Source organism: Sus scrofa, chromosome 10 (genome assembly GCF_000003025.6).
Source record: "Sus scrofa isolate TJ Tabasco breed Duroc chromosome 10, Sscrofa11.1, whole genome shotgun sequence".
Taxonomy (NCBI): Eukaryota; Metazoa; Chordata; class Mammalia; order Artiodactyla; family Suidae; genus Sus; species Sus scrofa.
In genome coordinates this window covers 43,743,438-43,755,750 of record NC_010452.4, presented here as the reverse complement: position 1 = coordinate 43,755,750, position 12,313 = coordinate 43,743,438, and the positions used below count along the sequence as shown (strand labels likewise).

The 12,313-nt window shown below is 42.0% G+C and overlaps 1 protein-coding gene across 1 annotated transcript in view; it reads left to right on the top strand.

Moving 5' to 3' along the window:
* The window catches only part of ST8SIA6 (ST8 alpha-N-acetyl-neuraminide alpha-2,8-sialyltransferase 6), a 153,478-nt gene continuing 141,761 nt past the window's right edge, over positions 597-12,313 (top strand). Inside the window, exons 1-2 of the mRNA XM_021064812.1 lie at positions 597-773; positions 1,272-1,370. Coding sequence (XP_020920471.1) covers positions 673-773; positions 1,272-1,370 — 200 coding nt within the window. The 5' untranslated portion in view covers positions 597-672. The remainder of the gene's footprint in view (positions 774-1,271; positions 1,371-12,313) is intronic.

The following is a 12,313-nucleotide window of genomic DNA, read 5'->3' as shown; positions in this document are numbered from 1 at the left end:
AGGTTCTTCTAAAGTCCCTAGCAGCCTCTATGCGTGGGACGATCCAGCAGAGAGACTACACAGTTTTAAAAGTTTTTGAAGTGGGCCCTTTCTTCCCTCCTCTTCCGCCCCTCCAAGCCCTCGCTCTCCTCCGCAGGGGCGCAGAGCGGGCTGCGGTCCGCCTAGGTGGGCTGCGTGAGCTTCGGGGAAGAGCACGCGGCCACTCCCGGGAAGGCGAGGGCGCACTGAAGTTGGAGCCCAATCAGCACGGCGTCCAGCTCCCGAGCCCCAACCTTCAGGTGACCCCGCGCGGCGGCGGCGGTGGCGGCGACTAGAGCCCGCAGCTGCTCGGAGCGCCTCCGGGAGGAGAGGAGGCGAGCTGGGCGGATCATAGCGGCCATCCGAGCGCCAGGCTCCCGCCGCGACCCCGGGCTGGGCGCGAGCAAGGAGGAGAGTCGGGACACCGCTGCTCCCTTCGCCCCCGAAGACTGTGCAGACCGCGCCGGGGGCGCCCGAGAGTGCGGGTCCGCGGCGCGCGCTGCCGCCGCCCCTCCCCGCCGCCTGGGAACGCTGGAGGTGTGCGTGGCTGCGGCGGCAGCGGCGGCGGCGGCGGCGGCGGGAGCGGCGAGTCGGGGCCGTTCCGGCTGCGCTTTGCCAGGGCAGAAGCGGCGGCGGCAGTGCCTGTGGCTCAGGATGCGGCCGGGGGGCGCGCTGCTCGCCCTGCTCGCCAGCCTGCTGCTGCTGCTGCTGCTGCGCCTGCTCTGGTGCTCGACCGACGCGCCCGCCAGCTCCAGGTAACCCACCCGCCGCGCTCGGGCCGCCCCGCGTGCCGCGCGCTCCCGCCGTGCGCCCTGGGGGGCCCCAGCTGCCCACCAGCTCCGCTCGGGCTTAAGGAGTTTCCGCCGCTGCAAGGACCAGCCGACGGGCAGCGGCGGCCTGAGGGGTAGGGTGGGATGGAGACGTCCCGGCAGGCTGGATGGGGGAAGGTATCAGAGGGTCGACCCTGACACCGTCTGGGCACCACCTGGGGCGGAGAGGGACCAGTCAGGGTGGCGAGGGCTCCAGCGTGCGTTGCTCTGGGCGAGGGAGCTGCGGGCCTGAACCCGCCGTCGGGCCCCCATTAAGTCACCCGGTTTCTCCATTCTGGACTATGCCTTCCCTTCCTTCCCGCCCGGAGCCTCTTCAAACTCCGGGAGCCAGGGCGCGCGAGGATGCCCCGGCCCGGCTGCGAGCGCGATGCCGAGCCTGCCAGCCAACTGCTCCCCAACTTAGTTTTCTTCCCGGCTGTGCAGGTTCTTGGTGGAGGAAAGCAGGGAGGCTACCCACAGCACCCCCGCCGCGCTGAGGACACTCAGGAGCCGGGCGACCCAGCCACCGCACACCACGAGCAGGTACTCTCGGCGCCCGGCGGCCAGCGCAGGGGGCGGGGGTCTGCGCGGCTGCGGCTTGGGGATGCCGCGCGACAGCACCCACAGGACTCGCTTCGAGTTGTCTGGTTGGGAGCACACGAGTGTGTGTGTGTGTGTGAGAGAGAGAATGTGTGTGCAAACGCGTGCGTGTAACCCTCTCTGTAAACCCTATCCCCTCGATGTGGATGTTTTTCAAACCTAGGGAGATATGAAAACAGCTGCACTTAAAAAATGGGTGCTGAGTTCCGCTCTCGATCATGACCGTGTTGTTGAAAACCTCGAGAAGCAGCTCTGTCTACTGAGGGATTTGGTTGGTTTGCTCTGTCTTGAGGCTTTCAAGTGCGCCGGTGTTAAGATTCACGTTTGGGAGAATGGAGTTCTGTGCAGTGTTGAGAATGTTTTTGTCCTTTGTGAATGGAGACATTTTTTTTTTCTTTTTCGCTCAGAAGAGTATTTATCCATGTGCAATAATTATTTGGGTTTATCCTTTTTTTAAAAAAAAACTGATTGTAAAAGTAATTGATTCTTAGTGTAGAAACTTAGATGATATTAGAAATGTTTTTAAAAATGCTCAGTCCCACTATCCAGAGGTATTAAGGTTTTGATCTATATTCTTCCAGTTGTTTTTCCCCTGTACATGTGTTTTTAAAATATATTTAAGATTATACATTTTATTTTCTCTTCCTTTTTTTCTAAAACAAAAGATATATGTCTTTAAAAAATTTCTCCCAAACATTGCTTTTAATGTTGCATAATTCATCATATGAATGTGCCATAATCTATTTCACTGTTTTTATTTTTAGACATTTAGATTGTTTCCTGTTTTGTTTGCTGTTAACCATTCTGTGAAGTACATCCTTGTATGTAAATCTTTATCTTCATTTTCAGTTCTCCAGGATAGATTAATAGAAGTTGAATTATTAGGTCAAAAAATTTTCATTTAAGGTTCTAAATACATACGGCCAGTTGCTTCTTAGATGAGTTGAATCAGTTTACATTTTCACCAGCAGAATGTACCGCTTTGACCCTCAGCTTTCGTCGTCGTCTTCTTATTGTTTTGCAATTTTACGTACTGTCTCTTTATCTCTTAAGAATCCTTTTTCCTCTATGTACCTTTCTGTATATTCTTGGCTCTCAGACCGTCTTAATCTGATTGCAGGAGCTAAGGCTGTGTGTAGTTCCTGCATGACCATGAGAAGGGTCTGGGGGAGCCAGGAAGAAATGAAGTGCAAAATGACATTGCTCCTCTTACTAGAATCTCATGGCATATTAGAGGCACTCAGAAATCCCAGCTTAGCAAAGCTTTAGAGAAAAATGTTGGTCTACAGTTTGAGCTTATGCAGTCTTGTGTATGATAGGTAGTAGTTTTCCAATGAATTGGGAAATAGTCCATCTTTTTTCCAAGTCCTGGTACTGTTATACATTCTGGCCTTGTCCCTTGGGAAAAGTTTGAAAGAAGTATTAATTAAATTATCTGGTCATAGGCCTTTTTTGAGGTAATTCTTTGATGAATTTTTCAGCTTCTTTGGGCATAATTCTTTCCTACACGGCCTACTTCTTGAGCTAATGTAGATAATTCATTTTTTTTTTTTCCGGAATGCCGTCCATTTGATTAAGATTTTTAAAATTTGTACCATTCTGTTGTATTTTTAAAAACCTGTCTTTTGATCTGTTTTCTATCCCTTTATCATTTATGATTGATTATGTGGCAGGCGTACAAATTTTAATCTCTACAACTTGGTGGTGTAGAGAAATGGTGATTTCTTGATTTTGCAATAGCTGATCTGGTCTTTTCTCCAGCTGTAGGTGAGTGGTTGAAGTCATAATGTAATGGTAATGCTAAAAGCAATAAGGATTGCCAGCACTTACTGACCCTTAGTGTGGGCACTGATCTAAGAGCTTTACATTTATTAGCTCGCTTAATCTTTAAAAAATGCTAAGAGAAACTATTATGATCCTCATTTGATAGATGAGGAAACTGAGACACAGGGAGATAGAACAAATTGACCAAAGCCACAGAGTTGACAGGTTGTGGAGCCAGGAGTCAGATCCAGGCCATGTGGATCCAGAATCCCACACTCTTTAAAAAAAAAAAAAATTGATTGATTGATTGATTGATTGATTGCTTTTTAGGCATATGGAAGTTCCCAGGCTAGGGGTTGAATTGGAGCAGCAGCTGCTGGCCTATGCCACAGCCACAGCAACGCCAGATCCAAGCCCTGTCTGTGACCTACATCACAGCTTATCACAGTGCAGGATCCTTAACCTCCGGAGTGAGGCCAGGGATTGAACCCACATCCTCATGGATACTAGTTGGGTTCATTTCTGCTGAACAACGGGAACTCCTAAAAATTTTTCTTATAGTATAGTTGATTTATAAGGTTCTGTCAATTTATGCTGTACAGCAAAGTGACCCAGTCACACACACACATATATATACATTCTTTTTCTCATATTATTTTCTATCATGCTCTATCACAAGTGGTTGGACATAGTTCCCTGTGCTATACAGTAGGACCTCATTGCTTATCTATTCTAAATGTAGTAGTTAGCATCTACTAACCCCAAACTCCCAGTCCATCCACCTCCCTCCCCAACTACAAGTCCCTTGACAACTACAAGTCTATTCTCCATGTCTGTGAGTTGTTTCTGTTTTGTAGATATGTTCATTTGTGCCATATTTTAGATTCCACATATAAGTGACATCATATGGTATTTGTCTTTCTCTTTCTGACTTACTTCACTTAGTATGAGAATCTGGTTGCATCCATGTCACTGCAAATGGCATTAGTTTGCTCTTTTTTATGGCTGAGTAGTATTCCATTGTGTACGTGTAATCCATTCCTTTGTCACTGGATGTTGAGATTGTTTCTGTGTCTTGTAAATAATGTATTATTGTAAATAATGCTGCAGTGGGTGCATGTATCTTTTTGAATGCAGGTTTTGTCTGGATATATGTTCAAGAGTGGCAGAATCTCATGCTCTTTTGTTTTGTTTTGTTTTTTGTCTTTTTAGGGCTGCACCCATGGCATATAGAAGTTCCCAGCCTAGGGGTTGAATTGGAGGATCCTCAACTCTCTGAGCAGGCCAGGGAACGAACCTGTAACCTCATGGATACTAATCAGGTTTGTTACCTCTGAGCCATGACAGGAACTCCCAGAATCCCACACTCTTAATCTACCTGCCATGCCTTTCATAGATGCTGGGGAAGATGGGTGTGTGTGTGTGTGTGTGTGTGTGTGTGTGTGTGTATGTGTGTGCATGCATGGGTGTGTGTGCTTGTGCCAACTTAACTCTTTCTGGCATGTTTAAAGAAAGCAAATACTCACTTTTTCAGATTGTTTCAACCATTTTCTCTTACTCTAAGATGATACCCAGATGTAAGGGGGAGAGGAGCTTAGGGGTTGTGATGGTAGAGTTAAGCGGTGGGGTTCATGGTCATGGTACCCTTTGACTCCTCTACTCTCCCAGGGGATGATAGCATCCATTTCCCATTTGCTGGCTGGGTATCCTGATGACAGCCAATTAGGAAAGTTGCACTTTGTGGTTCCTTGGATTCTACCTGCTGGTACTCCCCACTGTCTGGGTCTCACCTACGCTCCCACCAATGCTCCTTTTCAGGGAATGGGTGTCGATTCTCATTTAGTCCAGTCCTGGGTTGTCCTCTGCAGCGTTTGCTACAGTGCTGTCTTATGCAGCTCTGGCTAGCTAGCTCTACAGCCAGCCTCCTATTTTAGTGCCCCATCTAAACATGCAAGGACCAAGACTGGTTCAGAAAACAAAGTATCAGGGCCTCCCTCTGCTTGCCCGACGAAGTAGATGTGACTCTGCTCTAAATTATTTCAGGATTGAAGACTACCCAAGAAATGATCTGTTTATTCAGAGGCTAATTGGGGGAGGTGGCAAAGCCCCATCTATCCTGTTGTTACCTTTCTCTTTTCAAGGCAAAGCTCTCTTTTTCCTTTCTTTCTCTTCTTTCCATCTTTGTTTTAGGCTGGAAATATGCCTCTTTCTCCTGCCTCATGTTTTCTTTTATTCCTGCCTCAAACCTACAGGCCTGACTCAAACCTAAGGCTTAAGGGTAAATTGGGGACCAGGAGTTTTTTGTTTTTGCTTTTTTTAAAAAGAGAGTTCCCGTCGTGGCTCAGTGGTTAACGAACTCGGCTAGTATCCATGAGGACTTGGGTTCGATCCATGGCCCCGATCAGTGGGTTAAGGACCTGGCATTGCCAGGAGCTGTGATGTAGGTCGCAGATGCAGCTCAGATCCCAAGTTTCTGTGGCTATGGTGTAGGCTGGTGACTGCTGCTCCAATTTGACCCCTAGCCTGGGAACTTCCATATGCTGTGGGTATGGCCCTAAAAGACAAAAAAAAAAAAAAAAAAAAAAAAAAGGTTCAGAAAGCTCTAGGAGCTGAGTCTTCGAGGCAAGGTGGTTAATGTGCTAAAGAGGGAAAATGGGAGGAATATGGAAAATCTTTTCTTGGGACTATAGCACATTCTGTTTTGCTTGTCTGAGGTTGAATCTCACTTTACTTTTTCAAGATAAAGTCTTCATCTCTTTACGCTCCTCAAAGAATGCTTTAAAATAACTAGGGAAAAGTCATGTCAAAGTCAGGTAAAAGAGAAAAATGCACTAATAATTTTCGAACTATGATCCTATCACAGTAGATTCTTTCTCTTTCTAATAAACTCTGTCACTGTCTGTCATTTGTTTGTTTTTCAAATAACCAGCTCTTGGGTATGTTTCTCAGTTCTGGTATATTTTCACGTTCTATTTCCTTTGTGTTATTTTTGTTTTTTAAAATATCATTCCTTTTTCTCTAACTTAATGTCTTGAAGTGAATGCTTCAGTTATTGATTTTCCCTTTTTCTTGGAACAAAAATATTTACTGCTATGAATTTCCTTTTGAATGCGCCTTTGCACCTGTTCTTTAAGTTTGAATGGTGATTCAAAAAATATATTCTAAATTGATTTTTAAAAATATATTCTAAATTGTTTATAGTTTGTAATTACAATAAAATATTTTTTATTCTTGGAGTTTTCAGGGAGGCCTAGCAGTTAAGGATCCAGCATTGTTATTGCAGTGGCTTGGAGCACAACAGTGGCGCAGGTTCAATCCTTGGCCTGGAAACTTCCACATGGTGTAGGCATGGCCAAAAATTCTTTTTCAAAAAATTTTATCTCCATAGTTATTTAGGACAGTATGTTTAAATTTCCAAGTGGTTGGAATTTTTCTTAAATATTAATTTAAATATTAACATAAATATTACTTAATATTAATTTAAATGTATAAATTCTATTTTTGGATTATAAATGAAACCAAATAAAATCCTGCCATAATGTTATAAGCGGGCTCCCAAATATTGTCATTGGAAATGAGAGATTGGATTATTGAGACGTTAACAACATGGACAGAGCAAGGCTGTGTTACTGTCTGGCTTGAGATTCCAGGGTCCCTCCATGGGAGCTATCTAGGTCCTGGTTGTGGTTTGGCATCTTTTAGTGGCATTGTCTGTTCTGCCTTTAATATCCAAGGTGATGATTCAGGATCCTGTGGCTGGCTGAGACTTTCTAGATAGGACATTCACCGTCCTTTGAATGTCCTGTCGAGTTGGTGGCTCTTTCATCAGCCCCTCTGGGAGGATTGGACCATGAGTCCACGAGGTGTGGGGACCCGACTTCCACTTCTCTGCCTTCCCAGAGGGGTTTGCCTGTTACTTCCATTAATGACCTTTCTTTCCATGTCCTGTGACCCTTTCTCCCTGAAGTAGAACTTGACTTGTCCCTGTTTGAGAACTGGGGTTCCATAGAGGACAGACATGAAAAGTCAGTCGTGTCTTATCTCAACTAATTATTGTAGGGAGCATTACTGCAGAGATTTTATTGTACGTTTTAATATTTTATTTTATTATTGTATGTTTTTAGGTGAATGCACAAAAAAGGAAAACCGCCTGTCATTTCAATACCTAAAAGATGCTAGTAATCATATTTTTAATAACTTTTTTATGCACTTATCTAGAAATTTTGCTATGGATATTTTGGTATGGGGTAGTAACTTTAACTTAACATCTGAAGTTTTCTTCATGTCCTTGGTATTCTCCTGTAACGCAATTTTTAGAGCATGGTGTTCGAATGTATGCATATACTATAATTGATTTATTCTTCCCTTCTCTGCACTTCAGTTGTTTATTATTTTTTATTTTTAATTCTGTCTTTTTGCCTTTTCTAGGGCCAATCCCGTGGCATATGGAAGTTCCCAGGCTAGGGGTCGAATTGGAGTTGTAGCCACTGGCCTATGCCACAGCCATAGCAACGCGGGATCCGAGGTGTGTGCAACCTACACCAGAGCTCACGGCAACGCTGGATCCCTAACCTACTGAGCAAGGCCAGGGATCGAACCCGCAACCTCATGGTTCCTAGTCGGATTCGTTAACCACTGAGCCACCACAGGAACTCCTATTGTTTTTTATTTTGATGTGTACTCTAACATGAATAACGTTATAGCCTTAACACATTCTTGATTATTCAGATAAATTCCTAGAAGTGGAGGACATTGATCCAAGAATAGGTGAAAAATTTAAAACGTTACTATTACTTGTCCAATAGTTGTTCCAATTTATTCTCCTGTAAGCAGTATATGAGAGTTATCATTGTGTTAAATTCTTGCCAGTTCTGTGCACTAGAGTTTATTTTCATTTTTTTTCTAATAACATACTCAAGAGGTGGTATGTTAAAATGTATTTATTTGTCTTAATTTTTAATGCATTTGTTGACCATTGACATCTTTTTCTTTTTTAAGTTGGCTTTTCATATTGTCCTCTGTTTTTCTGTCAAGATACTCCAGTTTCTTGTTGATTTACAAGACATTTATAAACATCAAAAGTATTGAATTTGTAATTACCAGGAGTTTAAATTGACTTTCTAATTCAGTTAACATTTAATTATGTCTGTGGGTTATTTAATCTGTAGATGTTTTCAATCTTTCTGTATTCGTATCACATATCTACTTTTCATTATCAGTTCTGCTTTTGAGTTGATAAATTTATTGATAATTTATTGCTATTTTTAGTACCCTGAAATAAGTGGACATCTTTCATTTTCAAATATTTAAACTTTTCCTCCTTCTAGAACTTCTTTTAACGTGTGGCAAAAAGGAGTGGGCTTTTTATTAAGTTATTATTATTCTATTATATACTTTCTCCTTTGAATATTACTATTTGTAAAAAACTTGAGGAGTTCCTGCGGTGGCTCAGTGGAAACAAATCTCACTAGCATCCATGAGGATGCAGGTTCAATCCCTGGCCTCGCTCAGTGGTTTAAGGATCTGGCGTTGCCATGAGCTGTGGTGTAGGTTGCAGAGGTAGCTTGGATCTGACGTGGCTGTGGCGTAGGCTGGTGGTTACAGCTCCAGTTTGACCTCTAGCCTGGGAGCTTCCATATGCCATGGGTGCAAGCTTTAAAAGACAAAAATGTGAAAAAAAAACAACAAAAAAAATAAAAAATAAAAAACTTGAATTAAGTGATTGGTTACAAATCTAAAAATACTATTTAGATCTCTTTTCAGTGTTTGACATTTGTCACTGTGCATGATCTCCCCATTTTTTAGTTCCTTGTTTCCATTCCTTTCTGGGTCAGTTAATTGTGTGTCTTCTTTCTTCTAATATTTTTAGCCTTGGAATGTGGATAATGGTGTTTCTAAAACTTGAGATATTTAAGACTGCAATTCTTATTTTTCATCCGTGAATACTGAATCATTGCATTACAACTCTATGGTCTGAAATTTTCATCTTAAAACTTTGATAAGATATTCTTCTCTTTTCTGGCTGTTAGTGCTATGAAAGAGAAATAAAGGTAATCTTGCTTTTATTTCTTCTAAAGTAACCTGTTTGATTATTTGCTTTGCTGGATCCTGACAGGATGTTTTCTTAAACTGAAAATTTTCAAAATTCACGGTGATATGTCTTTGCGGTGACCTCTTGTGATTAATTGTGTCTATAAGCCTTTTGAAGCCACTGGCCCAATGATTTTTAAGTTAAAAATTTTTGCATTATACCCTTGATTATTTGAGGTGTTCCACATATTCTGCTTATATTTTGTGAAATGAGTCTTCTTTTTTTTTTTTATCTTGTGTCACAATACTTCTTATATTATCCCCTTCCCATGTCAACAGCTTCATTTTTCTTTCCGAGCTGGGTTTTCTCTTTGTCCTTTTTCCTCTGCCCTCTGGGATGGCTTCTCAAATTTGTCCTCCACGTTTCTGAATTGTTTTCTGTTAGTCTCAATTCTCTGTTTTTCCCTGTATAAAAGAGTTTATCTATGGCATGTTTAGTCTTTAGTTTTTTCCTTCTTCACTTACTCCTTATCACCTCAGTTGATATCTTAGAAAGCATCTAAGGAGCCCTTTAAACTACATCTTCCATTTCTTCATATTATTTTGTCTTTTAATGAGAATGTGAAGTAAATGCTTTCTAAAAATTTCTTCTATTTCTTATAGTAAATGTTTTTCCGAAGTATGATTTTTCTTTGCATCTTGAGAATAAGATTCTACCCCCAAGTTAGAGACTCTTTTAATAAGTTTTATAATTTGGTGGGCTTTTTGTGGGTTTCTTGGTTTGTGTGTTTTGACTGCACCCAGGGCGTGTGGAAGTTCCTGGGCCAGGGATCAAACCTGCACCACAGCAGCAGCCAGAGCCATTCAGTGACAGTGCCAGATTCTTGACCTGCTTCTCCACAGGTTGGAGGGCTCTTGAAAACATATATTAATGTATTTATTGCATACAGTAGAACTGATGAGGTAGATATTATTCTATTTCCTATTTTTCTCTTTTAAAGTTCAACTATAGTTGATTTACAATATTGTTTTTGTCTCAGTGTACAGCAAAGTGATTCAATTATATAATTATATGTGTGTGTGCCCATATATGTGTGTGTATGTATGTTTTATATATATATATATATGTGTATATATGTATATGTGTATATATATAGTTTTTCAGATCCTTTTCCATTATAGTTATAAGATATTGAATATAGTCCAATATTCAGTAAATCCTTGCTGTTCATCTATTTTGTGTGTAGTGATATGGAACTGTTAATCCCATATTCCTAACTTATCCCTTCTGAGACGGGGGGTTGTTTTTAATTTATATATCTGCAAATGAGGAGTCCTTTCTCTGGCCCTGTGCTTATCAGACAGGCTGCCTTGGAAGTCCTAGTGGCTCCCACAAGGGCTGCAAGATCCCCCTTCTTAGAGATCCACCAGATGAGAGAGGCTGAGTCAAGTAGCCCTTAAATAAATGTCTGATTTTTTGAAAAACTTGAATTGAAAAACAAATGTGGCAGAATACAGGTAACATAAAATTTACTCATTTGACTTTTAAAATATTGGACCTCAAAGCTATCTCTTGTTTCTGTGTCTTGATCTCGTGATGACTATCAGAAAGCATGTATATTCCTGAGTGCTATCGATCAACTGGACTTCTGCTGCTGCCAGGAATGGTATGTGACATGTCACCTGAAACTCAGAGAAGGCCAGGCTCCTGAGACTCTCCCTGTATGTGCCACTCTCTTTGCATCCCAGGGTCCCTCTTTCTATTTCCTTTTATTGCCTCAGTATTGCTTTATGATATGATATGATAGGGTGTGATGTGATATGGTATGGTATCATGTGATATGAAATGGCATGGTATGGTGTGATATGATATGGTGTGAAGTGATATGGTATGGTGTGATATGATATGGCATTATCTGGTATGGTATATGCTGTATATGGTGTGATATATGGTATGGCGTATGATACGGTATGATATAACATAATGATACAGTATGATATAACAATGTGGTTTGATGTGATATGGTATGACAGCATGGTGTGATGTTATATGACGTGGTGTGATATGGCATGGTATGGTATAATGTGATATGGAATGATATGGTATGATGTAGTATGGCATGGTATGGTATGATATGATATGGTATGATGTGATATATGTTATGGTATGATATGATATTATGGTACAATATGGTGTAGTATGATGTGATATGGTATGATGTGATGTGATGTGGTTTGATATGGTATGATATGATATGCTGTGATATGGTATAATGTGATATGACATGGTATGGTATAATATAATATGGTATGATGTAATATGATATGGTATGATGTGATATAGTATGATGTGATATGGTATGGTATGGTATGATATGATATAGTATGGTATGTGATATGGTTTGATATGGTGTGTTATGGTATGGTATGGTATGATGTGATCTGGTATGATGCGATAGTGGTATAATCTCAAGAGGACATGGAAAGCACAAGCACTGGTACAGCAGCGCCCACTCCAGCTCCTGCTGCCTCAGGAAGCAGACCCTTCCTGTGTGGGAGCAGCCACCTGATTTTCTGCTTGGGGCAAGCTCTCCATGCCCAGGTAAAGGTAGACAGTGGGAGGAAGATCAAAGCCACTCGAGTAGTTCTCTCCCTGGAACTGCTCTGCTTCAGGGGTGAACATTTACATCAGCCACTGGTAATTTCTCCATATGGCACCCTATTGCTAATAATATTTCTAACCCAAACCTGACACATTTCTGAAGCAGCTGTCTGTTGCCATCAAAATGTGTAGTTGTCGTTTTGTGTAGACATGGGTACTTCCGTAAGAATGTAAATAGTCTGGAAGAGGGAGAATCAAGCCCTGTGTACTCTCTATTGTCTTACACTGAAAGTTGTAATAATGTTTTATTGGGCATTTTTCTGTTTATGTTCACACTGGGATTGTAACTCTGAGCTTCGGAAAATTCAAGATGAGAGTGAACCAGAGCTTGTGTAAAGGGATAAACATAACTCTGGAATAGCTGATTTTCACCCCCTTACCTCTTGCCTGTGCACCCCACCCTCCAGGTAGATGGAAACTTGCATTTTAC